The sequence below is a fragment of the Thermobia domestica genome, chromosome 4, assembly GCF_964235325.1.
Source record: "Thermobia domestica chromosome 4, izTheDome1.hap1.1, whole genome shotgun sequence".
NCBI lineage: Eukaryota > Metazoa > Arthropoda > Insecta > Zygentoma > Lepismatidae > Thermobia > Thermobia domestica.
The window spans coordinates 259,334,598-259,361,140 of NC_137457.1; the positions used below are offsets into that span (position 1 = coordinate 259,334,598).

The 26,543-nt window shown below is 34.9% G+C and overlaps 1 protein-coding gene across 1 annotated transcript in view; it reads right to left on the bottom strand.

Annotated features, from left to right (window-relative positions):
• The window catches only part of LOC145684023 (sialate O-acetylesterase-like), a 51,766-nt gene extending 25,507 nt beyond the window's left edge, over positions 1-26,259 (bottom strand). The window contains exons 1-9 of the mRNA XM_081755839.1: positions 26,178-26,259; positions 24,773-24,839; positions 22,110-22,253; positions 16,484-16,551; positions 14,344-14,436; positions 11,440-11,578; positions 8,376-8,565; positions 5,753-5,847; positions 910-1,037 (exon numbers count right to left, since the gene is read on the bottom strand). Coding sequence (XP_081611965.1) covers positions 910-1,037; positions 5,753-5,847; positions 8,376-8,565; positions 11,440-11,578; positions 14,344-14,436; positions 16,484-16,551; positions 22,110-22,253; positions 24,773-24,839 — 924 coding nt within the window. The 5' untranslated portion in view covers positions 26,178-26,259. The remainder of the gene's footprint in view (positions 1-909; positions 1,038-5,752; positions 5,848-8,375; positions 8,566-11,439; positions 11,579-14,343; positions 14,437-16,483; positions 16,552-22,109; positions 22,254-24,772; positions 24,840-26,177) is intronic.
• Between the last annotated feature and the right edge of the window lie 284 nt (positions 26,260-26,543).

Below are 26,543 nucleotides of genomic sequence, written 5' to 3' on the forward strand. Positions count from 1 at the left end.
ATTCTTATTTTCATTTTCTTCGTTGTTTCTCATGAAGAAATAAGAAAAAGCTTTCCTTTTCCACCAGATGCCAATGTCTTTCGGGTGGCAATACTGCTGCACAAACATCTGCGCTCACTCGACTTGAGTGCAGAAAGCTTTTTTTTTTTTTTTTTTTTTTTTTTTAACTAGATTCTGCTTCTTCTGCGTTGTAGATATTTCCTCTGTATTTCATTATTTCGATGCAAGAATATTATTGAATCTAAACAAACAAATATATTCGCATATCTAATTACAATACTACATAATTTTGAACAGTCATCTCCTTATGTTAATAAAAAAATAGGATATAAATTGAAAAATAAATCGAAAAACTTAATACACCACTAATCCTTTGATATGCAAAACATATAATATGATATACTAATTTAAATATTGATATGCAAATAACCTAGCTATGTGTGCCTTACACAACATACAATACAGCTTCAAGTCAAGCTTCTTCAGCTATGATTTTAGGAAAGTTTAGGACGTCGCCATAGAAGTTTGCTACACAAGATGTACGAGACACTTGTATTGTGCTTCGATGTACTGTAGAATTAAGTTTAGCATTAAAACAGAGTAAAAAGGTTTCATTTACCTCTCATCATAATGTGAACACTTTTGTTCGACGGACTCTGCAAACGTTGGATGTAATAATTTTAGTTCTATTTCTTCATTTGCTCTTAACATTTTGTTTGTATTTCATTTTAATTACTGTATGAGTATGTATGCATTGATTTTTTTTAGAAATAAAATACTGTCAAAAATACTGTATTGCCTTTGTTCAACTGCCTTTGATATTAAAAAAAATGTTCTGTTACTGTTGAAGATTCTTATCATAAAAATATCTGTAATAGGCTCTGTAGTAAAAGCTACTGATGAACTTACCTGTACAAAACCGAATGGAAAGGTAGGGCTAGTTCCTTGGGTGCCAGCATGGAATGAATTCTTCCAAGAGTTTATCATCGCAGGAAACATGCAGGCGTAACTATGGGTTTGGCCGATATTAGATTCACCTGAGGAAAAACCCAACAATTAGCTTTCAGATATGTTGTCTTTTGAAAAAATCTATCATTGTTTAAATCCAGTTTGTCAGAATATAAAATTGGACTTAGTGAATGCGTATATATTAGTAACATTTTAACTAGACTCCTTTCCATAGTTACAAGTTTATCAAGTTTTACGGAGCAATAATGTTAAACTAATATCAGTACAATGAACATTAGTTTTCGTCCTTTATTTGACTGAAAATCAATCACAGGAATAGTAATGTAGTATATGCAACCAATGACACCTATCTGATCGTCACCAAATGTGGAATAATTGTATACCTTGACAAGTTGGCATATGATATATTATGGTGCACAAAGTTTAGTTATCGAGCTAATTGGCATCAAATTTGAGGTAAGTTGCGAAGACCAAACTTCAACATCAATGGTCGATAAACTAAAGATGCAAACAGTCCTTCCCGTTGGTCTAATGGCTAGTAAACGGTCCTTTAGTACATGAAGACCCTAGGGGGAAGCATTGAAATTTTAGTACATTGCGGTTGTTCGGATTACACCTTAAATTGTAGATTCATGTCTTACATACCCTCTATGCTGTAAAAGAATGCTAAAGTTCAAAAAGAGAAGAACAAGAAAAACCAAGCATGAAACACTTTAACGCAATAACTAGCTGAACCTGCGCTCCCTACACAGCGCATCATTCACATATGAGCATGAATCACCTTGTCATTCCTCACAACATCTGTACATGTCAATTTACAGACACAAGGGGAGATTTTTCGATTAGTTTTTCAATATCTCGTACCGTTTGCAAGATTTGAGCGTACTTCCGGTTGGAGTTTCTAATTCATGTATGATAAGTGTTTTCTTTCTTCTTGCGTGCAATATGTAATAAACAAGTACATTAGACACACAATTAATTATAATGTAAGTGATATATTGTGTTCATTGGACAGAACACTACAAATAATCATTTTGCCATGAAACAAACATTTGAGAGATATACTAACTCCGTATACAAATATGTGGTATTGGAATGTACAGGGTGCGGCACGTAAAACCGACCCGTCGTAATATTCTGATATATTGTGTTTTTGGCAACACTTAAATAATCTACCTTCCTACTAAGAGATGGCGTGTCGAGGTCGGGTCGACTTACGTGACCTGCAGCAGTCACGTGCAGCCGCAGCCAGTGAAACTTGTCGAAACCAGTTGAGAAAAAGGCCTCGTTGTGTTAAGCCGGGTGAGTGTCAGTGTGTGATAATGCCGCATTCGATACCCGAGCGTGTTGCCATTGTTGAAGGGTTCATTCTCACTGGATCTTTTGTGAAAACAAAGAATTTGTTTCGGGAGAAATTTCCAGGACGTTCTGTGCCAGCAAAAAGCACCATTTAGGAATTGATTGAAAAATGGCGGCGTACAGGATCGGTTCAAAATGCTCCCAGGAACAGACGACCATCTGTCTGCACACCTGAATTAAAGATGCAGGTGGAGGAGATAATGACAAGAAGTCCTCGAAAGTCAACCAGGAGATTGAGTCAACAGGTTCATGCGAGTGAGAGAAGTTGCACACGTGTTTTAAGGGGACTGAAGTTAAAACCGTACTGGATAAGTGCTGTGCAAGAACTGAAGGAGCCTGACCTGCAGAAGAGGGTGCATTTCTGTTCATGGCTGTTGAGCAATGTTGCCAGTGGTTTCTTGGATCCACTAATGCTCATTACGAGTGACGAGGCGTGGTTCCACCTGTCTGGGAAAGTAAATTCCCAAAACAACCGGTATTGGTCGACAGAAAATCCACACGCAATCCACCAGGTACCCTTGCATGATGAGAAGATTGGTGTTTGCTGTGCCATTTCCGCCACACGCGTTATTGGGCCCATATTCTTTGAGACGGCAGTGAACAGTGACGTGTATATGGGAATCCTGGAGGAGTTTTATACACACTTGACCGAAGAGGAGCGTCAGTTATGTTACTTTCAGCAGGACGGTGCAACATGCCATACATCAGCTGCATCATTGTCCCTTGTGCATGAGATGTTTACACCAGAGAGGACAATCAGCAAAGGCTTGTGGCCTCCTCGGTCACCAGACTTGTCCACGTGTGACTTTTACTTATGGGGACTGTTAAAGGGAAGAGTATACGAAACAAATCCACACACAATTGAAGAACTCAAGACCAGGACCCAGGATGTCACCAATAGCATTACAACACAAGAACTGACAAGGGTATATATGAATCTCCTCAATCGTGCTCGCATGTGTGTTGAAGTGGGCGGAGTACACTTTCAGCACCTGCTGTGAAGGTGAATAGTCATATTCAATACATTACATTTCATTTATGTGTTGTAGTTAATCATATTCAATACATTACATTTCATTTTATGTGTTCACTTTACGGGCCGGTTTTACGTGCCGCACCCTGTATAACTCGTAGGATATGATGCTTTTTAAAAATGTCATTTCTACCAGTGTAATCTTAAAATGTAATAAAGAAATAACGGCTATTTTTAAATATTCAATTAAGACTGAACAATCTACACAAAAATTTGCAATCGATCAGTGAAAATAGCATCTTTCCAGAGCCTATGCTTCTCGAGAACTCACTGTTAAAAGGACTGGGCACAAACATTTAAACTTTTCTAGCATTTTAGTATATAGATATTTGAATACGCTTACTAACTTTATCAATGTCTACAATCAAACCAAATATTGTCAAGTAAAGATATTTTTTATTCTGGTTGGGAATTAGGTTTAATAAACTTATTAAACGCGAAGTAAATAAAGTATGTACTTATAACAAAGATTTGCTCTAAAAATTAATAAAGTGTGATTTTTTCCCCGCTATAGAAAACCCTACCAGAACAAGAATCAATTCAAAAGTACAAACTCATAAACTTGAGTGATGTTTACTTTGATATGTTCATTTAAAACCCGAATGTTTTACAAATAGTATACGTGTAACGGTTAGGAAAGTATAAACAACAATCTGGTAATTAAAATCGTATTTTTACCATATATCCAGTACAAACTAAATAATGATTTCTTGCACCAAATAAAAAAGTATTAATTGCTATTAGCAACGAAAGGCATAATTACGTTTTAAAGAAACAACAAAGATTAGTATGGTAAGTTGTTGATTGAACGATTCTATAATCCTTGGTTATTTAATACAATGAATGTAATTGTATATTTCAAAGATTCCAGGACTAATTTAGTCAACTGATTATATTTTTTGTTTTATTTTCTATTGATCTCGTTATGCAAATATATTGTATAGCCTTCCGTATATCTGCAACTATTATGACTCACTGGGTTTCTTTTATTTAAGTTATCATCATCATAAGTATGCTACCATTATTGGCAGGTGTAACTGAGAAGCTTCCATGCTCCACGGGCTCTCGCTAACCTCTTCAACTTCACGTACGATTTTTTCTGTTTTGATATCATCCATTAGTTGTAGTCTTCTTCGTCCCTGTCTCTTTTTCCTGTCACCATACTCTCTAGCACGTCCCTCATGATACAGTTCCCTCTTAGCCAATGTCCCAACCAGTTTCTCTTCCTCTTCTTAATAATAATTAAAATTGTTCCTTTCCCCCCCAATCATTTCTAACAACCTCTCCAATTAATTCTCTCCATTCTTCTCGGCATCCACATTTCGAAAGCTTCTAGTCGTTTTCCATTATTTTTGCGTAATGCCCATGTTTCTGACCCATACAGCACAATACTCCTTACGAAGCACTCTATAAATCTTTTTCTCAACTCTTTATTAAAGGTCCCACAAAATAGCATTTTCTTTCTCCTAAAGGCTTCTTTCGCCACTCCTATCTTTTCTTTTATTTTATGTTCACACTTCATATCATTACTAACAATACTATCCAGGTATCGAAAACTAGTCAGCTATTCTATTTTCTACCCTCCCACTTTTGTATTTGACACCGAGCCCTTCGTCCCAATCACCATAGCTTTTGTCTTTCTAACATCTATTTTCATCCCATATTCCTCACAGCTCTTCCTCAAGTTTTGTTTAGATAATAAAGATAATTATATGATATCATAAAGTGTTAAGTGATCCCTCTTGTTACAGGCTGCAGTGAGAGTTAAGTAGCCAAATATTTATACTCAGATATATCATCAGAAAAAAAAAAACCTTGTCCAAGAATCCAAGGAACGGTATTTTAAAAGGCACAGACGAAAATTACTTAATGATGTGGTGAGGTATATGAAATAATCAAATTAAGGATCTTTTCGTTTTTGATCAGAATATGGCTGATCAAGTGAAGAGGTCTGTACACGGATTGACTACTTGAAATTTTCAGATATATCGACAAGGGCCAGTTGAGTGAGGTTTTAGAAGTTCAGATTTGACACATTTTAATTTTTTATCTATTGGACCACGTGGTGTAATTCCAAATCGTGCCTCTTGTTAAGGAATGTATCAATTCATGCTGTGCCCAAATCATCCTTGATATCTTTCGTCATTTGATAAGACCCGGCAAAGACCACTTTCCGCTTTACCTAACTGTTATTAACTGTAATATTGAACACTCTCTAGAAACTATTTTCCCTATTAGTTTTATTCTGATAGCAAATGTTTGCCTTGTATGTATAGCTTTCGAACTATATGAGGAATTGATTTGATCTTTATTCCTTGCCCCTGGAAAATAAAATATTACCGTATATAACATGTAGTACATATTTATACAAATAAGGTAAACCATTATTACCTTGATACCAAATGGCGCCACGGATAGACATCTTTAGGAGTGGATGAATCATGGCGTTCCACAGTACTGTTGGGCTATTTTGATCACGAGTAGATCTGCAAGTAAAGAATAATCAAAATATTAGACATACAATTGTGCTTGTGTTCAATGTGGCTGGTTATAGCTGTTTTATTTCCACTTCAATGTAATATCAAGAACATTAAGGTTTACATTTACACACTTACTGGCTTTCTGTGTGTAAGATTCAGTTTTATTTTTAATACTAATGTTAGGAATTTTAAGATGATTCTAGAAGTTAAACATAATTCATTTAGAACTCCACATTTCTAAAAATATTTAAGAGCTCTTTTTCTATGCATGTGGTCTACGTTCATGATCTCGTGTTCAATTCGTGGTCGGAGTACTTGGAACCGATCTGAAATCTGAGTGTTGTGGTTCGAATCCCACTTTAAGCAATATGCCTCGAGATCTTCTTAGGTTATATAACCTTAGTATCGGAAAAACACGTTACACTCTAGTATACTAAATCAGATCTATGCAAATGATTAAGAAAATAGAATAATAATAAGAGTTTTGAGAATAAATTTATTAGGTTTGATATTTGAAGTAAATGCATTTTATTATCAAATTGTGGAGAATATAGTGCACTTTTGAAATAATTAAATAAGAATAGCATAAAATAATAGACGTACTTTTTAATGAAGAAAATTAGAAAATATGATTAATATACGATTATACATTAATGTTTTTACTTATAGATAGATTAAACTTGCTTAACTTCAAACGTTAGTATTTTATTGCTTGTGGTAAATGAATAGGGTGTGTAATTTTTTTAATATCCATATTTGTTTCTTCAATTGGTATAAATACCTGATAGAAAATTATGTACTACTGTATTTATTTATTAGTTATTCTAAATTATTTTGCCAAAAATATATCATCCGTTTTCGTAGCAGTTAAATAGCAGTTAAGTTATTGAAAGAGAAATATTAGCTCCGTTTAAACCATTATCTGAGAACTTATACATTTTGTTCTCGGATGATGCTAAATAGACATATTCCTGAATACTAACTATTTCCATATATGAATAGATCCTCTTTCTTCAACAGTTCACAATTACATCATTATCAATCAATTATCACACAATTATCACGCGACAAATTTAGCATAAACATCGTAAGATGTTAATTTTTCATATATCAAGTGACCAATTGTCTTGATATTCCATGGAAAACTTTGCTATGCCAACTTCAACAAAAAAATATACCTTGAAACTTGCATTTAAAACGACATTCGATTTTGCAAAATGTGTAATTTCAATAACATTTAAACAATGTTTGCTGACTGGACTTTGTGTAACAACTCATTAATTTGTTTAATACATAAACACATTAGTTATAAACCAAGAATAAATATATTATTAATGGCATACTGTCATTTGTAGATTGCTCACAGCAATTAGGAAAGTTTTATGTAATACCACGTTTAAAAGATTTTCATTTCAATATTAGCCATAAATTGTAATATTATCTTCCAATTTTCTTCTATTACGCTGCTCTTAACATATAATACCTTCTGAATATAATGCCTCAGAATACAATATACTCTTGATGGAATCTCGTCCTAGACAATACCTCTCGAGTTGAACACTTTCTCAAAAATAATATCTTCAAAGCATTGTCTCAAAATGCAAATTCCTCCCGAACTAAATGTCTCAGAATGTAGTGTCTTTTAAAATAATATGCCATTTATTTCTGGATATGATGTCTCAGGACCCAAATTCTTCTCGAATACAATGTCTCAGAATGTATAGATTCCCGAAAACTGTCTCACAAAAGGATGTAATCTTAAATACGATATCTCAGAACATGCTGATCTTCCGAATAAAATCTCTCACAATTTAATGTGTTCTCAAAGACGTTTCAGTATACAGTTTTTTAGAACATAATATGCCATATTGAAATTTCATTTTGAATTCAAGGTCTCAGAATACATCTGGATTGAGATACATCGTAATCAGGAGTTTATACAAATATAAATGATGTTCACACTGACAAGAAAACACAGTCTGAGCTTCCTCGTGGCTAAGCGGTTAGCGTACTTGCATTTGGCGTGGGAGACCCGCGTTCGATTCCCGGTGAAAGCTCATGTGGTTCGGATTCCACGTTAATCAGTAGGTCCACGTCTCATATAGCCTCACTGCTGAAAGGGACTCTTAACTAAAATCAACTCAACTCAAGGAAACACAGTCATAATAAATACAGTTATGTGAAGCTTTCGATATCGTAAGAATATCTATATCAGAACAGAAAACGTTATTAGAAAAGCGCTTTGTTTCTGCCTTCGGTATAGTACCGAAACTTTCACATAGCTGTAGTTTTCATGAGAGTAGTCGATTGTACCGTATTTACATTTTTAGACAGCAGCGGTGTCATATAGGGCAACACTTACAGTTTCAAGTCTGATCTAAACCTTTATAATTGTATTTGTAGCTCTGCCACCGAGAATCGAACTCGGGATATCCTATTCTTAAAATATTCCCTCTAGCCAGTAGATTAACGAGAAAGCTCTTATTTTATATAAGAGTATGTATTCCTTTAGATTATATACGAATTTTTCTTACGAGTTTCCTACTTTCTCCTCTGATAATAGATCTTTGCCAGCATTGCAGGATTGTAGTGTCTGTCGTGACATCCATGCTTCAATTGGTGTGCCGTACCAATTACTTTCTATCAATCCAATAGGCCTCCTCAGTTTGTCATACAACCGACGACCGTACAAGAAACACAGACCAGAGAAACCCGGTAAGGAAGCTGTAACAGAAAGGAGAACTTTGTTTTAATTTTGTTTATCTTTGTTAGATTTTTGTTTTAAGTAGACAATACAAAACAACTCAATCTAATATAATCGAGGAGTTTGATGTAATAAGGGCTTTTACGCCCTTTTTGCATCAAACGCTTAGCCTCCTGGTAACATTTCAATTCAATATCGGAATAAAATGCTGCATATTACATTGTTTTATGTAAGAACAAAACACTACTTAAATTTTCAACATCGTTTTTCTCCAACTGCATGTTTCAGACTTACGCCCTTATTGCATCAAACTCCTCAATTTTTAATATGAACACATGTAATTATTAAGAAGTAGGGTTAGAGTCTCTAGTGTCAGCATTCGTAGCTAAAAGGAAAGGAAACAGTTCCTAAAATAAGACAAAAAGACTACATAAAATGTACTATTTCCCTTAATTGATTAGACAGCTGCTCTTTCATTTAATTAAGAACAAATTAATAGAGGGTGGCACCGAGCCGACTGACACATTTCAAACTTGAATATTGCGCAGGCGTAATAACTTATATTGGTTGAAAGAGTGGGAACCGAAAGAGGAAAGAACGAAACGTTATATGGTCAGTCACAATGAAGCATTGGAGCACAGTACATCGTGTTACCTAAGTTCGTAGTTATTACGCAACTAAGTGCAACGTCTTTTTTAGACGCTCTCCACGTTCTCAGGAGTTCGCGCTGTTCTTGGAGCAACATGTTTCAGGTTCAACACACTAATTGTCTCTTCAAACTTCTTCGCTCAAGCCAATATAGTATGAGACGGAACCTTACTATGTCGACCAATATTACAATTTCATCTAAAAAGCCCTTGCATTTTTGACACAGACTCAGTCTCGTAATAACTACGAACTGAGGTGACACAATGTTCTATGCTTCAATGCATCATTGCAACTGACCACATAACGTGGCGTTCTTTCCTCTTTTGATTCCCACTCCGCCAACCAATATAAGTTATTATGCTTGCGCAATATTCAAGTTTGAAGTGTGTCAGTTGGATCGGCGCCACCCTGTATAAACTATGTAACCTATAATATGCACTCAGCATTAAACATCTGTAACTTGTTAAGTGTAAGCGCTTTTCTATCGTATTTGGAGATGAAAGCCCTGTTGATGTTACGTACTCGATAATATTCAGGTTATTCGAAAGATTAACCTCAAGCTGTGGCAAAATCATTTAACTGTTGCCTTACGAAAGTAAATAAGCCCACTGTCCTCTTTCTAATTGTTATGTATAATCTAATCGTATATATATATATATATATATATATATATATATATATATATATATATATATATAATACACCGTATGAACCTCATCGTTTGATCCAAAAGAAAGCACAAACTACTTCTATTTTGTCTAAATTCTCGCACAAGACCAGCTCACTCTATCCACGATAACAGGGCAGTTTTGGTAAGAGAAAATGAGACTGCGTTATATTAGCGGAATAAAAAACTAACTTGGTAGGGATCGAACCAGGGACCCCACGCTCCAGAGGTAAGTTTTTATACGTACTTAATTTTTTATACGTACTTAATTTCTTTCATGTATAAGGATCTCGCTAAATTGATATATATTTGGTAGTCCGTTACTTCATACGATAAGTTTTGGATGAAAGCGATTTTTTGAATTTTGTTCTTGTAATAGATAAATAAAACTATTATACCTGCAAAGTTCATTAATAGAATCAATCTGCTAAAAATCTTCAAGGATAACAGTCACTTTAATGGTAGCTACAAAAATAAAAATATATCGTTTGAAAGTTATGGGGATCATTCCGCACAGTCTTCGCTAAATATTCCAGATCGCAACGCAACTGAAGAACTAGAACAAAGAATTGTAAATCCTATACCGATTATCGGAAACCAAAACGAATATTTTGCGTTGCGTTGACGCAAACTCATACAGAATGAGACCCACCGTGTGGATAACGGGCGTAAGCATGTACTAAAGTGGAATCATAAAATAGTATAACGCACAGAAGAGTGAACCTAATAAGCAGTGAGCTCCCTGGTGGGTAAGCGGTTAGCATACGTAGATTTGGCGTGGGAAACCCGGGTGGGTTTTATACGCGGCGGAAGCTAATGTGGTTAGATCCCACCTTAAGCTGTAGGTCAAAGTCCCATATAGCCTCGCGGCTGACAGAGACGCTAAATTTTAAATCAAATCAAATCAAATGCTATTGAGAAGTGCTGTTTTCTCTTTCCTCGTGGACATGACACATTTCCAAAGAACATATAAAGGAATGTAACACTTTTTCATTATTCTTACTGCTACCATTTTAGAAACAAAATGAGTGACCCCTGGGTAAATGAAATACAGCAAAGAGCCATGTTGCATGTTGATTATTTCGAGATTAAAGAAATTTCATGAGTGAAGGATTGTTATTGTTAGAGGTTATACATCTGAACGAAAACATGTAATACCCCACGTAACTTCTTTTAAAAAAAATATTTATCTATTAAAATATAACTCTCCACAGAATAGACATTTAACATTAAAATCTTGATTAATAGAATTGGTTTCTCTTTCGATAATTTAAGAATATTGGTTTGTCAAAAAGCGTAAAAGTAGCATGAATGTGTCTAGCCCAAGCAGAGCTTTCCGCAGCCTCCGAAGTTTGGGCAGTTCATGCATAGATGTTGATCTAAGTACCCCTATCCCCAAAATTTGCATGAGTACTCCAGGATTTGGGTATCTTTGCTCGGAACTTTGTTTGGTCTGTGAGAACGAAATACACAAACATGAACGCCCTCAATCCAAAATTTAACAGAAATAGACACTGCTGCTGCCACCTATCAATGACTGAAGTAAAACGAGTTTAGAACAGATTTCAGTTTAACATACCGTAAGTTGGCGTTGTCCAGTGTTCTTGGATGCCTAGCAGATCCTCCTGTTCTGTGTCTGCGTACTTCAGTTGAACGTAGAAAAGACGGATTTGGTTGTATGTTGTTCCTTGTGCGATTTCTTGGCTTGAATTGAATATCTGTGAATACAAAATATTATTTCATATGTTAGTATTGTCCTAATGGTATTGAATGCCTGCAACATATTTCTAACACTGTTTTTTTTTTTTTTGTATCTTGTTTCCTTTGAAATAAACCGGAATCATAATAATTGGATTTTACTATATTCTTCAACTTTAATCAAGTGTTTCTTTCTACGTGAAAATACTTTTTGATAGTTATATACTTATAATAGTTATTAATCACACTTAATACAATTAGGGAAAAGTTAAATGAAACGGGGAGATGCACCGTTTCAGTAAAACTAGTACAGTAGTAACATCTGACGAAAATTACCGGTACATAAATGTTTTCTACGTGTAAGAGAAAGTGTTTGTAATTGGCGTAAAATCAAGGCATGTGAGGTGTCGTTTGCAGAAGGCGTATGCTGCGAAGTAAAAATTGTCAAGAATTATTGATTTGTGGATGGTGTTTAGTGTTTAATTCTACCTTGTGTAAACTTTAAGTGAAAAGCGGTATATGTTGGCGAGTGATACTATCATTTAGCTGTAAGATGACATAAATTATAAAGGAGTTTAGTGGTAAGGTCTCATCACGACTCTAAAATTTTCAAGATGATGTAGTTCGATAAAAGGGGAATGTCTATAGATAGGATGAAACGGGGATCCCCATTTTGTCCAACTGAAATTTTTAAACTGATACAGTCATTTTACACGCTCAAAAACTTATATTCTCGCTTCAAAAATATATTTTCTCTCTCTCTATCAGCTCTTGGAAATGCTATAGGATAAAAAGTATTGTTGTTTTACGAAAAGGAAAAGCAGTAAAGTGTTGGTATTATTCATTTATAACCAATTGAGAATGCTCAAGAGCATTGCCAGGACGAACTTAAAAAGAACTCTTTGTCTCTTATAACTAGAGGAAGAATAATTGCATATGGGAAGCTCAAATGCCTAAAAAGCAAGTTGCTCGAGCCGTGAGTCTCGACATTAAGACAGTAAGATATTGAATTGAACGATTCGAAGCAGAAGGGGAACAGGGATTACAAACTAAAGCGAAACTGAGTAGATCACAAGTGACAATGGAAGACGAAAATATTTGGGTTTGAAGCTAACGTAGGAAACCTATTCGCTGCTGCAACAAACCTGGAAACAACTTTTGGTCTAGAATGCAGTTCAGACACATGTAACTGTACTCGTATTATTTGTTCTACTTCGCAGGTCAAACTAACAGATGCACATATACATCCTCGTTTAGAGTTCGTAAAGACGCACGTCAACAAGCCACAAGACTCCTGGAACCGTGTAATCGGGAGTGATGAGAAAGTGTTTAGTGTATACGAAGAAGGAAACTATTAAAACGTTATACTATATCTTGTTTTACGAAGAAACATACTCAAAGTGGAGGGCTCAAAATTGAAAAAAAATTTGCAAAATATAATCTTTCTATGACTTACGGTTCCCGAGATAAGGCTCCTTAAATCTTCCAAGATCCGAACTTAATTGGTCCATATCTGGGGAACGGTTGCCTTTTGGGCAAGTGATCACCGGTTACTATTTAGTATCAAAATGTTCACCATCCTTTTAGATATTGATCAATATCAATATGAACTCTCTATGACTTACGGTTCCTAAAGATATCGCTCCTTAAATCTCCCGAAATCGGAACTCTTTTTTGAAACCAATATCTCGGGAACTGTATGAGTGACGCGAAAAATTCCAGATAGTTTTTGCAGCTTTATCGAATCGAAGGTTCAAAATTGAAAAAAATCCAAATAACACACACACACACACACACACACCCACCCACACACACACACACACACACACACACAGGCATAGAGAATTCAGTAACTAACTCTTTAAGTTCGTTGAAAAGAAATTCAAAAGTATCATTGAGGACACTAGAAGCCACAACACTGCCAGGAACTATTGGTTTCACCAGAGTTATGTAGCAACATTCTTTGAGCTGTTATCCCAATTGTTATCAAGACCAGAAGTTCACAGCTGATAAAATTTGAAATGTTGATGAGACTTTAGTCTCCATAGTTCCCAGAAAGTTTAAAGTTTAAGTGGATTTAGACTATTCTGCATACAAATTTCATTAAATACGTACTGGACGTCTGATAGGCTATTCTTTTCTGAATACTTTATTATTTATTTATTTATTTTTATTTGTTTCATGAGCCTAGGATTTACAAATTCTGAGTAATATAAATTAAAGCAAACCCCCAACAATCGCAAAAAATCAGTGCGTGCTGTCAAACGAAATTGGCTGCCATTGTAATTGGCAAAACATAATAAAATATTTTCCGACCGTGTAATCATGTAGAAATCCACAAACAAAACATCATTTCACTATAAAATGGTAAAAAAAAAAAAAAAAAAAAAAAAACAATTATGCTTTCCTTTCTGGTACATTTTTTGTGTACGGACCAGTTCGATGTACGTACTGCAGTTAAGCGGAGTTTGAATAAATAATGTGGGGAGGAGTTTCTGCCTAATATACCTAAAAGAACCAAGGGATTTCCTTTTACCGCATAATGGTAAGTAAGAGAAAAATGAATAAAATTACTGCTGGTTATTGCGTTTTATTTGAAGAATAATACGTATATCTGTAAAGGCGACAAGTATATTGTAAAATGTAACAGGATTTGTTGTTAATAACTGAAGATTTCCGTGAGCGATCCAAAATGTCTGCTTCATGCTTCTCATGAGTAAGCATTTTTGGTGTTCCTAGTGTTGAACAAGATATAATATAAAGAGGAAATTTATCTGATACTTACATTGGTCATTTCCAGTTGCATATTACTTTGACCACTGCACAGCCAAACGTCACCAAAATATACATCTTGTATTTGAATAGTCTGTTGCCCATCCTTGATTAGAAAGAGAAAATTTCTATAAATGTAGGAATCGCTATATTACTTAAACACACTTAATTATTGATAATAAGTACATAGAAAACGTGAAGAAGAAAATTTAGAAGTAGCTATATTTATAAATTTGATTTAAAACGTATTTGAAAGTACACCTCCGTGTAGATAGTCAACCCAATGTGTTACATAACTCTAGACAGTATATATTGGGTTATATAGACATAACATTTAGCCAGGCCCATATCTACGGGGAGCATGGGGGCTAGACTCCCTAAATTTTACTAGCCCTTACTAAAATTTTCACGGTATGCTTGCAAATGAACTATAATATGGTGATGAATATAATATAATATGGTCGAATCGGGCACCCACTAACTTCTACCGGGCCTCCCCTGGATTTTTTGTCAGGCTACGGGTTTTTATAGAACCCCAGCAAATATTTACACAGGCGACGCATAAGACGTAAGACGTTATGCACTCGTTACTTTCCATTTCTCTCTGATTGTTTTGCTAGTGACAGACGTGCTGATGTATATTTTGTCTCACATTATTTGGAACCAAAAAATGAAGTGTTTGTACAGGCAATTATCAGAGAATGATATGCGGCCGATATTGTATTATATATGTTGTTGTTCTTATAAATTAAAAAGAAATGTTAAAAATAAAAGTTGTAAATGATATACGATTGGGGACCAAAAATAGACCTAACCCGTATTATTTCTTGATATAATCATGGACTCTTTAAAAATACAATTTTTGTCAAATATAGTTTTAGCCACCTTCAGAGTACTCTCCATTTAATGCATTTGCCCACACGTTCATTACATTGTTGGAAGCACGTTGCCAATTCGGCCTTTTCGTGACATTGTGTTGACTTCATCGACATCGGCAAAACGCTTGCTTTTCAAGTCTCTTTTCATCCGATGGAACAGGAAGAAGTCCACTGGAGTCAAATCTGCATAATCGCATGTTCGCGAGACTGCCAGAGAAACCACACTCGTTGTTGTCAGTTCACACCACTTGGCAGTGTTGCCACAGTCCTAGCTCTGAAGTGGGCTGAAAAATAGTACCAAATTGAAACAAAAAGGGCTGAACTCATTATTTTATACCAGTGTAATACATGGATCTATAACACGAAACTAAAAGAACATTCTCTCGCTCTTCCAACATCCAAATCAATAAAGTATCCTTTTTAAAATATCCAAATAGACGGACCCCAAACAACCGTGGAAGTAGATGAAACTTTTCTCGCGCGTAGGAAGTATAACAGAGGGTGCAAATTGAAAGGGAAAACAGTTATCATCTTTGGTATGTATTGTAAGGAAACCAAACCTTGTGTGTATTGTAAGGAAACTTGTCACCAAATGTGACAAGTTTTTGTTAAATCAGTGGTGCCCATCCCCCTCATGTCCATGACGCACCCCCCCCTCAATTGTCTATCCATAGGTGTTCTTCCATGAAAAAAACTTTTCGATTAATTTTTACACCCCCTTAAACATATTTATATAGATTTTTAACCCCCCAAATATTTCAATGACGCAGTTTGCGTCATACCTCCCCCTTGTGGGCACCCCTGGTTAAATGGTGCTGAATTGGGTAAAATTGTACCAACTTTTTCACAAAAGGGGCTGAAAATGCCTGCGTGGTACCAACGGGCCGATGAATGACAAAAAGGGCTGAATTTGGTACAATTGTACCAAGTGTGGCAACACTGCCACTTGACATACTGACTTAGGAGAGGTCTTTCCACAGCGCCCTAGCTGCATAACCTCGAACTCTAAGTACACGATACGCAGGAGTACGATTCTGTTTAGTCTCTCCCCATCGTAAATGTAACAAATGTGATGAACATAAACTAATATCAGTTCAAAAACTATTTGAAATCATAGAAATGGGAAGTGGCAGGAGTTTCCAAACCCTACGTATACTGTATTATTTCTTTGACGTCACGTACGCTATAGTATACTGCCAATAGTTAAGTAATTATCACTTTGAAAATTGAAATTTTAGTATAATAATATAAATAACATTGTACCTAGGCCCTTACCTGTACCATTATTGTATGTGGTCCACCCTGAGCATGAGGTTGTAACTCCACACTCCATTGACCATTACCTAAAATAAAAGAAAATTAGATACAATTTAATCAGTAGTAGGGCACTATTGGATAAAAGCTCTAGTTTTGTAATCAGTAGCGGCTTTTGAAGAAAGTCATACCGATCAAGATATACATTTTATATCTACAAGCTAAGGAAAGTAAGGTTTTCTAATGTAGTAATTCAGCTTTAAGAATTACTATATTACGTAAGCTTCCTCCTTAGCTTCTAGGAATAAAAGGTAAATGGTTATTATGAAAAATCCCTTAAGAATCACAAGTGCTTACAATGTTAGTGTAGAATTGATGAAAATAAAATCTTATAATTGTATACATTAAATAATTTTGCTAAATTCGAGCCAAATGCACCAATATTTACGAGCTACTTTTACTCTGATGCTGGTGATCGTTTTATAATATTTTATTTTTGTAGGAAGCACTTGTAGAACTTGCGGTTTTAACAAATTGCCGTTATTATTATTATAGTGTTTCTGATTTATAATATTTTAAGACTTGAAAAAGCACGTGTAGACGTTGAATTGGCACATAAACTTCACAATTATTATTATTATGTTTCTGTTTCATAGTATTTTAACGACATGAAAAGACATGTTCTACAGCTATGACAAAGTGTACCGTACTATAGGAAGATCTATTACTTCAGCAGCAAAGACTCTTCTTGTTTTCTCTAGTTCTTTCACTAAAAGCGTTTCACCCCTGGACCTTGCAGATGTCTTCTCAGATTCTAGTTCGTTTTGTTCCTCCAGACAGTGAATTCAATGAAGATGGTTGGAGCAAAGCTCCTATTTACTCGAATTAGGCGCTCGGTTACTCGGATACCTTTCCAAAATATCTGAACCGTTCTTAACCAAATTTGACATGATGATTGGAGAGCGCGCTAAATGTAATTAGGGGCGCATATTCCAATTGGATATATGATTGAGGAATAATCACCGAAAACGGGAATAATCAATAAAGGCCGACCACTTCACTCCAAACTTGCAATTATTGTATACTTAGTTTTCAGATAGGCATTTTCGTGGTAATGGAATTGTTTAGTCACAAAACCAACATAAAATACAGGTAATGTTGCATTTGTCAGTTAGGCGTTCCTAAAACAAAGATGATAAAAGTGATAGCTCTATAGATTTTTTTGCAGGATCTAGTTTGAAATACACAGTTGTTAATAAAAAGTGGAAAATTTCATTGAATGAAATTAGAAAATCTCTCCTTTGCAAATTGAAATGCATGGCTTACACAGAATGGTGTATACTTTTTTGAAGGGAATTGTTGAGCCTTCGTCGTTGGAGACCCAAGTCCAATTTCAAGTGTAAGTTCATGAGGTACGGATCTACCCACGTCTCATATAGCCTTGCTACTGAATGGAACACGTAACTCCTAATCAACATTTAAACAAATTCTTATGTGTGTAAAATATCGTGTGTAAAAAAGTAACACAAAATCTGTAATTAGTAATCTTATTGCATTGTATGGAAATTTCACTTGAGTGACACATTAATTGACGATTTAACATAGTCTCTTTTTGTTAATATTCAGAAGGGGTGTATAGATGCATTTCTATATCCGCTAAGGATTACATTCAACCTCGCTTTAAAAACATGCGTTTTCCCGGATAAATGGAAATCATCTATAGCTTGCCCAATACTAAAAACCAATAATAAACAGGAAATAAGTAACTACCGGCCTATATCAATTTTTTCCTACCTTTGCAAAGATGTTTGAGCAAATCCTATACCGACAGACAATTGACCACATTCAACCCGTAATCTCACCATATCAACATGGCTTTATTCCACACAAATCAACGACGACAAACCTTGCACTTGTCACAGACTTTATAACAAATTCGTTAGATGTAGGATGTTGATGTAATACATATAGATTTTGAAAAGCCGTTTGACAGAGTCAATCACAAAGTACTATTGCATAAGCTAGGTGAATATAAGTTTTCTTCTCCCTTGGTCAAGTTCTTTTCATCATATTTAAATAATCGTAAACAAACTGTTATCTACAAAGTATATAAATCAACTGATTATATTGCCTATTCTGGAATTCCTCAGGGTTCTAATATAGGTCCGTTAATGTTCCTTTTATTCATTAACGATCTTCCTGATCATATATTATTAAGCAACAAATTGCTTTTTGCTGATTACCTCAAAATATACGATACGATAAACACCATCCATGACTGTCTCAATTTACAACGTGACATGGAAAATATTGCTAATTGGTGTTCTCCTAACAAACTTAATGTAAACATCAACAAATGTAACAGTTTATCGTTTACCAGAAACAAGTCAAATAAAGTTTAATTTCTCAATGAATCAGATCTTGCTAAATAGATCAAATTCAGTCAAAGATCTCAGAGTTACATTTGATAAGAAACTGACATTTAATAACCATATAGAGAACATAATTAATGAATCTCTCAAGATGTTAGGGTTCATAATTAGAACTGGAAAGGAATTTAACAATATCACCACACTAATAAAAATGTATTAGTCCTATGTCCGATTGAAACTGGAATATGCTGCTGTGATTTGGAACCCATCACAACAGCAATACCAACAGCAACTGGAAAAGGTCCAATCTAAATTTATCAAATACTTGACATACAAGCAAACTGGAATCTATCCATATTATGAAGATTATCTAACATTAATAGACAACTTCTGTATTCCTACACTTGAACAAAGGCGAAATGTGATAGATAAGATTTTTCTCCATAAAATAGTACAAAATGAGTTTAATTATACTGATCTCATACCAACACTAGATTTTCATGTCCCGACACTTAAAACTCGTGCTAATAACTCTGGTCTGTTCTATTGCAAAAAAGCAAGGACCAACGTATTATTGCAATTGCGAATCTTGAGAATATGCTCTTCTTATAACAAAATATGTATCGAACACAAAGAAATTGACATATGTAATATGATCTCTATGATTAGGAAAACTATTGTAAATGCATTATATAATACACCAACACTATAATTGGGCTTATGCCTGTTGTGTTGATGGCAAATAAATAAAATAAAATAAAATAAATAATACTAAACTGATAAATTGATCAAATTTAAGATGCTAAAATTGGTTCGAATAAATTAACCAAAATTTCGAAAGAGTTGAGCTTAAGTTAATTTCCTTTCTTCTCTTTGTTTAAATAATACTTGTACGATTCTTTAATTTTTTCATATCTCTTCTATTGAAGGCTAAATTTACTGAGAAGTGGATAAAGTTTGTTTTGATTTGAAGAGTTCACCTTTCCATATAGCTTTACCTAAAGTTTTACAAACATAACTATCTAGGGCTAAAAGTGGATATGAAAAGGTAAGTGGATGCATGATGCCACGCCCCCTTGCCTATCTTTCCTCATTGCAATTTTTAGGAAGTGGCGGGGACGCCATATCTATTTTTGGAAGTGAGGGAACGACGTTCCCTCTCACCTTTACCCCTGTATCAAATTACAGTGTTAAAGTAAAACTCTCCCACTCTTGAAAATGTTAATTTTCAAACACTCAGGTAAGTACGTTTGTATTAAATACATTAAACTTGTGAGGTTTTTACAAAAGCCACAATTGGAACTTTTTCAAATTACGAAATAGTAGAAAGTTAGCATACAATCTTGTTTTTAGTATAAAATATTTGATAGATCAGATATGTGTAAATATGCACAGAATTCGGCGATTGAAGAATTACATATTGGGTTTCAATGTCCGTGTAAGTCATACCCGGACTTCTCTTAATTTGGACGAAACTAAGTATAAATTCAAAGCTGATATTCTGAAGATAGAAGAATACAATTGTAGAGTTGGGTGTGGTAGCGGTCTAATCAAAATCCACATCTCTAGGTCCAGAACATAAATAAAGCACAAATCAAACAATAAATATCAACTTCTAGTGCAAATCAACAGTGAGAGTTTCATTGAACTAGTTGTCAAATATAAGCTTTAAGAAATAAATTTCAGAAGCCTGTGTTTATTATTTTAAATTTATAGTTGGTTAGACATTATTACATGCACGAGGGTAACTCAGAAAATAAAGACCATTTAGCTATAAACAAATGAAAAATAGAATATTTAATTGAAAAACAATTCTGTCATTACCTGAAGCTTCATTCATTCCTCCACATAATCACCACCATCATTTAAATGTTTGTCGTATCTGTTCACGAACTTCAGCATTGCAATGTTATACACTTCTGCAGCTAGTTCATTGAGCCAAATGCTCACTGCATTCAAACAAAACACCGCTCGCGTATTTCCGCCGCGCAGCTTATTCCTCTTTCTCACATCAACCCAGAGAGCAAACATCAATTACTTGAGTGGCATCATCCCTCATCACCCAAACAGCTAAGAAAATTCAAACAGAATCTCTCAACACGTAAGGTCATGGCAACCGGAAGGTGTTTTTTTAGTGGATTTCATGCCAAAAGACAATACAATCAACGCAAATCGTTATTGTGAGACTTGTAAGAAACCTACGGTGATCCATCCAAAACAGGAGGCGAAGAATGGCTTTTGGAGAAATTGCGCTTCTTGATGACAATATTTGCTCTCACACTGCTTCTGCAACTTAAGAATTGTTGGAACAATTCAGGTGGGGAATTTTTGATCATTTACCCTATAATCCAGACCTTGCTCCTAGAGATTTCCACCTTTTCCCTATGATAAAAGAGTTTCTGACCTTGCTCCTAGAGATGTCCACCTTTTCCCTATGATAAAAGAGTTTCTGACCAGTAAATTTTTTGAAAGTCATGAAGAGTTGGAGAATGTAGTGACCACCTGGTTTAATGAAATGGTGGCAGAAGAGTATAACATGGGAATTCTGAACATCGTGACCAGATACGACAAATGTTTAAATGTAGGAGGTCATTATGTAGAGAAGTGAAGGAAGCTTTAGGAAAGTAACAGAACTGTCTTTTTCAATAAATTATGTATTTTCATTTTGTATTACTAAACGGCCTTTATTTTCTGGATGATCCTCGTATTACCATTTTCATTTTATGGTGATGAACACTGAAGCCAGAATTTTTTTTACCGCTTCCAAATTGAATAGAAAGTCAATAGAGAAGATAGAAGCTATTCCTGCGATATCAGAAAACAGTTATCTACGAGTACTATAGTTTTTTTTCTTTTCGCTATCTATTATACGTTAGATTTTCTTCTATAGCTATCAGTGTTGGAATGGAAAATCGGAGATTTCTACCACTTCGGTAGAGATGAAGATAAAATGTATACTTGATACATTAAATATATATAAAGAAAAATCTCTTACTATGTTTTACCGTTTTTGATCTATTAAAACCAGTACCAAATCAGTATTGAAATCAGTGATTCAGTATAATTCTATTCTTCAGTTTCTATTCAAATATTTATGTTGAGAAATGTCATTCAAAAATTGAAGATGGTTATATACCTTCTCAGGATTTATGTTCTGAACGCTGTCGACTCACAGTGAAGGAACAGCTGACTGCAGTTTTGGAAGCTTGCATCAAATGACCTCTGGAAATGATTATGTTGAACATAATGACGTGTTTGTTATTACTCTAACTTACCGTTCACTTGACTCTGGTATTGTCTGCCGTCAATGGTGAGTGTGATATAGGATCCTGGATTTCCGTAGCCCCAAATATTTGCAGATTTTGGCTCCATCTGCAGCACCATGCCATTTTCGTAGTACGAGGCAAACCTTAGAGTTGCTAGAAAGGGGAAAATAGTTCAAATTACTGCAGCCTAATAACACTTAAAGTTTGTATTCGTATTAGTTACATTTATACATGGGATATATTTCCGTTATAGGACAACCTGCCTGAATACATGCTTATTTTTGTATACTATGGAAACAGATAAATCAATAACCTAACACAACTTTACCTTACTTTACCTAACCTAGAGAGATATTCGGTAAATATACGTGAAGACAATTCTAATTAGATTGTTTTCATTATTTTCAAGACAAATATCACCAGCGTTACCTACTGTTTAGAAAATGTTTATTACAACCATACCGTCCTATAAGACTTCTTGAATTTTTTAACTTTATGAGATGGTGTCCTGACTTACTTTGCATTATCAAATACAGCTAAAAGCGACCAGGAATTACAATTTGTGTAAGAAGAAAATTGTTACTAAAATTGTAACAGCTGTCAAGGGAAGTTCGGGAGAAAGCACTCGCCTGCAGAAAAAACTAAGCATGCCATTGGAAGGACCAATTCATGCTGATTACAACAAGCTAATAAAATTCCTGTATAGTTGAGAACTGTTTGAGAGATTCAACTTGGAAGTTTATATGAAAAAATGAGTATATGTGCATTTAAATGCCTTAAGTACAGCACTATTGACACACGAATTGAAATCTAGCAGAGGTAACAGAAAAAAAACTGTTTTGCAATAACTAACAGATTTGTTAGTTAAAATTAGTCATTATACTGTTCACAATAATGATAGGTTAGCGATTAAAATTGATCACTGTTGTTCTCTGCTCTATGAAGAAATGACGCAAGCAAAGGACTTGTTTGCACTATGAACATTTTATATGTGCAATTGCTTTGCATTTGTCAAGGGAACAGTTCTCATAACCAACAAGAAAAGCAAATTCGACAGGTGATTCAAAAGGTATATAATTTGTTCGAGAACCTTCCTCGTAGAACGCAAACTGAAACAATCCAATGTATCGCAGTGATTAAAACTGATTCATTAGCATGGGCACGAACTTTATTTGATTGTTTCGTTGGTACATCATAACGTCCGGATGAAGAAGTTTCGTACTATGTACAAATCTCCTGCCATAATCTTTGGTTGATCGGAATTCAAACATATCAAATGGTTGTACAAATCGTGCGTTTAATATTGAATTTCACGAAAAGTCCTCAACCATACAGGAATGTGATTAGCTTATTGTAGTCAGCATGAATTGATCTTTTAAAGGGCATGTATAGTTTCTGTGTAGGCGAGTGTTTTCTCCTGAACTTTCCATGTGAGTGTTGAACAAAGGTTACCAATTTCTTTTACACAATAAAATTTTCTTTGATATTTACTCTTTACAATTTAAGACTTATACTGAATCTTGAGCAATTCTTGAGATTCCTACAATCAACAAACTTCCTGAACTTAGTACAGCATTTAATAGAGTTAACTATAGTATAGTTACTGAGTTATTTCCGGTTCAGGAGCAATTGTGCGAACAATAGTTATATAACCATGAAGAAGTACCACACTTTTTTTGTGCCGACGAAGCCACGAGTTCAAAACACATGTTTTCCTTTATTTTCTTCTTCATTGTCTGACTTGTATTTTGTTTCCCAGATTTTCATGAATTTTGCTTTTACTTGTCACGCTAGATTTACACTACTGGTAAACATGTCTTATGTCCACTCAAATAAACTAACAATATTTTCTTAATCACAGAACCTTAGAAGAGGGAGACAAAAGCTATTGCTTCTCGAATTGTAGACCGAAGTCATTCTCTAGTTATTACCATTCGCTAGGAAAACCCGTCCAATGTTTTTTGGACGAGCGCACCACACTCAGACATATTGATGAACATATAGAACGTAATAGAATTTTAGGCCTCCATGAAATGAAATCTTTAAGTTTAACATCCCACGGTTATGCCGGTTAGGCTAAAGGAGACGGTGATAATGAGAAATGAAGAATGAATGGAGAATGAAGAATGAGTGGAATGAAGAAAGTGGGAGGAAACGAGAAAACCCGGAGGAAACAAACGAGCACGGTGTTTGTCCACCACAAAGTCCGCACGGCGCGAGCTGGGATCGAACCAGGGACCCCAAGCACCGGAGGTGAACGCTCTACCACTGAGCCACCACACTCCCCCTATTTTAGGCCTCCAGCTGTATAATTTTATTTTTCCTAGCCTACAGTAAGATACTTTTTAAATTATATTTTCGTATTTAACAATTTTTATTTCTCCTTTCATCTTACTTATTCCAAATTATTCTGTACGATTCGTCATTTTAAAGGTATGCATATTATGTTCTAAATTTAAATATTTGACGTTTGTTCTTTTACAATGGCGACAAATGTGACAGTAATAAACATCTTTAAGCCGTATTTCTAGTACGCTTTCTCTTAAGTGTAATATGTTGTTATTTCTTTTTCAATTAGTTTCTCAAATGACAGTGCCTTTTACCACTGTACTCTAGGATAGGTGCTAATAGTAAAAATATTAAAACATTTCCGAATACTCAGCAATACTAACCTTTTTCTCCAGGACTGGCTGAGGCCAGAGCCAGAACTGATACTAGGATTAAAACTATAGGTGCCATCTGGAAGAAAATAAAATAACCATATTTATAGGTAATATGTTTGATGGTTAACGTACTTTTTTTCACATTAAAATTACATCCATAGACTACACATTTGACTTAAAATCGGAAAGATTTCAACACTCTGTAAAATACTTCAGAACCTACATGTTTGAATTCCAAGTTTAATTTTTAACGCCACTAGATATGCACGAAACATAAGCTATGTAGACTTAACTGTCCTTTTTTTCCCAATAAGTGTGTTTATTATAGTTTCTTAGAGAATGCATTAGCAAAATAGGTTAGTAGCTAATAACTTTTTAAAATGCTGGTGAAACATTGTGATAAATAAGGTAAATGTAAGCGAATAATGAAAATCAATATAAAGTTTTGGCTACTTTCAATATTGCATAATGCGAAAAAGAACACTAAAATTGGAAGCACAGACACATTCTCTATTGCTAAGCTGTTGCAGATGCCATAGAATGACCTATACCATTAGTTCCCTCGTGCAAAAAAGGGTCTTAACTTATATATAAGAAACAGCAAGTCCACTTGAAAAGTTCTCTAAATGATTCATTGATGGCATCACTAGTTCCATAAGAAGGCTATTATTATGAACCGTCTTCCGCTGTGGCAACTTTATATCTCATTATCTAGATGAGCAAACAAGGACGGCTCTCCTTCGAACAGTGTAATCGGTGCGGTCCTTATGAGGAACAGCAGACTTTGATCTATCTACCCACCTGCTACGGTATATGGCGAAGTAAACAGGATCAATTCTTTAACATGGATTCATATGATGTAAATCTTAATCAATTTTACTTGACCTTAGATAGAAATCCAACATCTAAATCCTGGTTCTAACTCGGTCCAGGGTTTTGGGTCGCGCATACCTATCCTGTAATTGACCCAATTTCCACCAACCTGATTAACAGCAAAAGTGCATCTAGGTTTCTTGCCTTCGACATTCAGCCTTCAACTAGGCTCAACAGTTTTCTCAATTGCTAAAATCTAGTTGTGGGGTGGATTTCCCAGCATGATGTGCCTTATCCATCTACACCTGCTAACTTTATTTCCGTTATTAAATAGTTATTTTCAAGTTGCACCATAAAGGACAAGGCGCACTAAGAAATTGTCTAGTTGCCCCGCGAACTTGTCCAGCATTGGTTGTCACGAAAAAGAGAAGCGTGCCAGTGCTCGGATGTGGAATGTAACCCGGACTGAAGAGACCAAAATCTGAACCCAATATTGTAAATAAGGATTAATGCAAAACAAAAAGTAATTATTTGTTATAGTACCGAAGTAATACACGCTTCTTATGTTACTAAAGAAGCATCTGCAAAATAATCCACTCACCTTTTCCCAGATAATTGTTCTGCAACTGGTAAACGAATACAATCTTTTCACGTTTTTATAAAGTTATCGTAAATCAATGAAAACGTCCTTGGCCGACAGATAATGGTTTAGCTACATAATTGTTTTGATAAATATAGCAAATACAATATATGAAAATAATACAGTGAATCAAACAAATCGTATAATTATATTAAAAAGTACTTTTGTATTTCTTGTTTACAATATTCCCTTATCTGGTCTTCACTGTACTCATCATGTCATATTATATCAACAATTTTCAACTTTATCTGTCGATAACGATCACTTGCTGGTCAAAAGTAGGCGTACGTTAGTAGTGTGTCACGCTCAAAACAATGAGACGAAAAT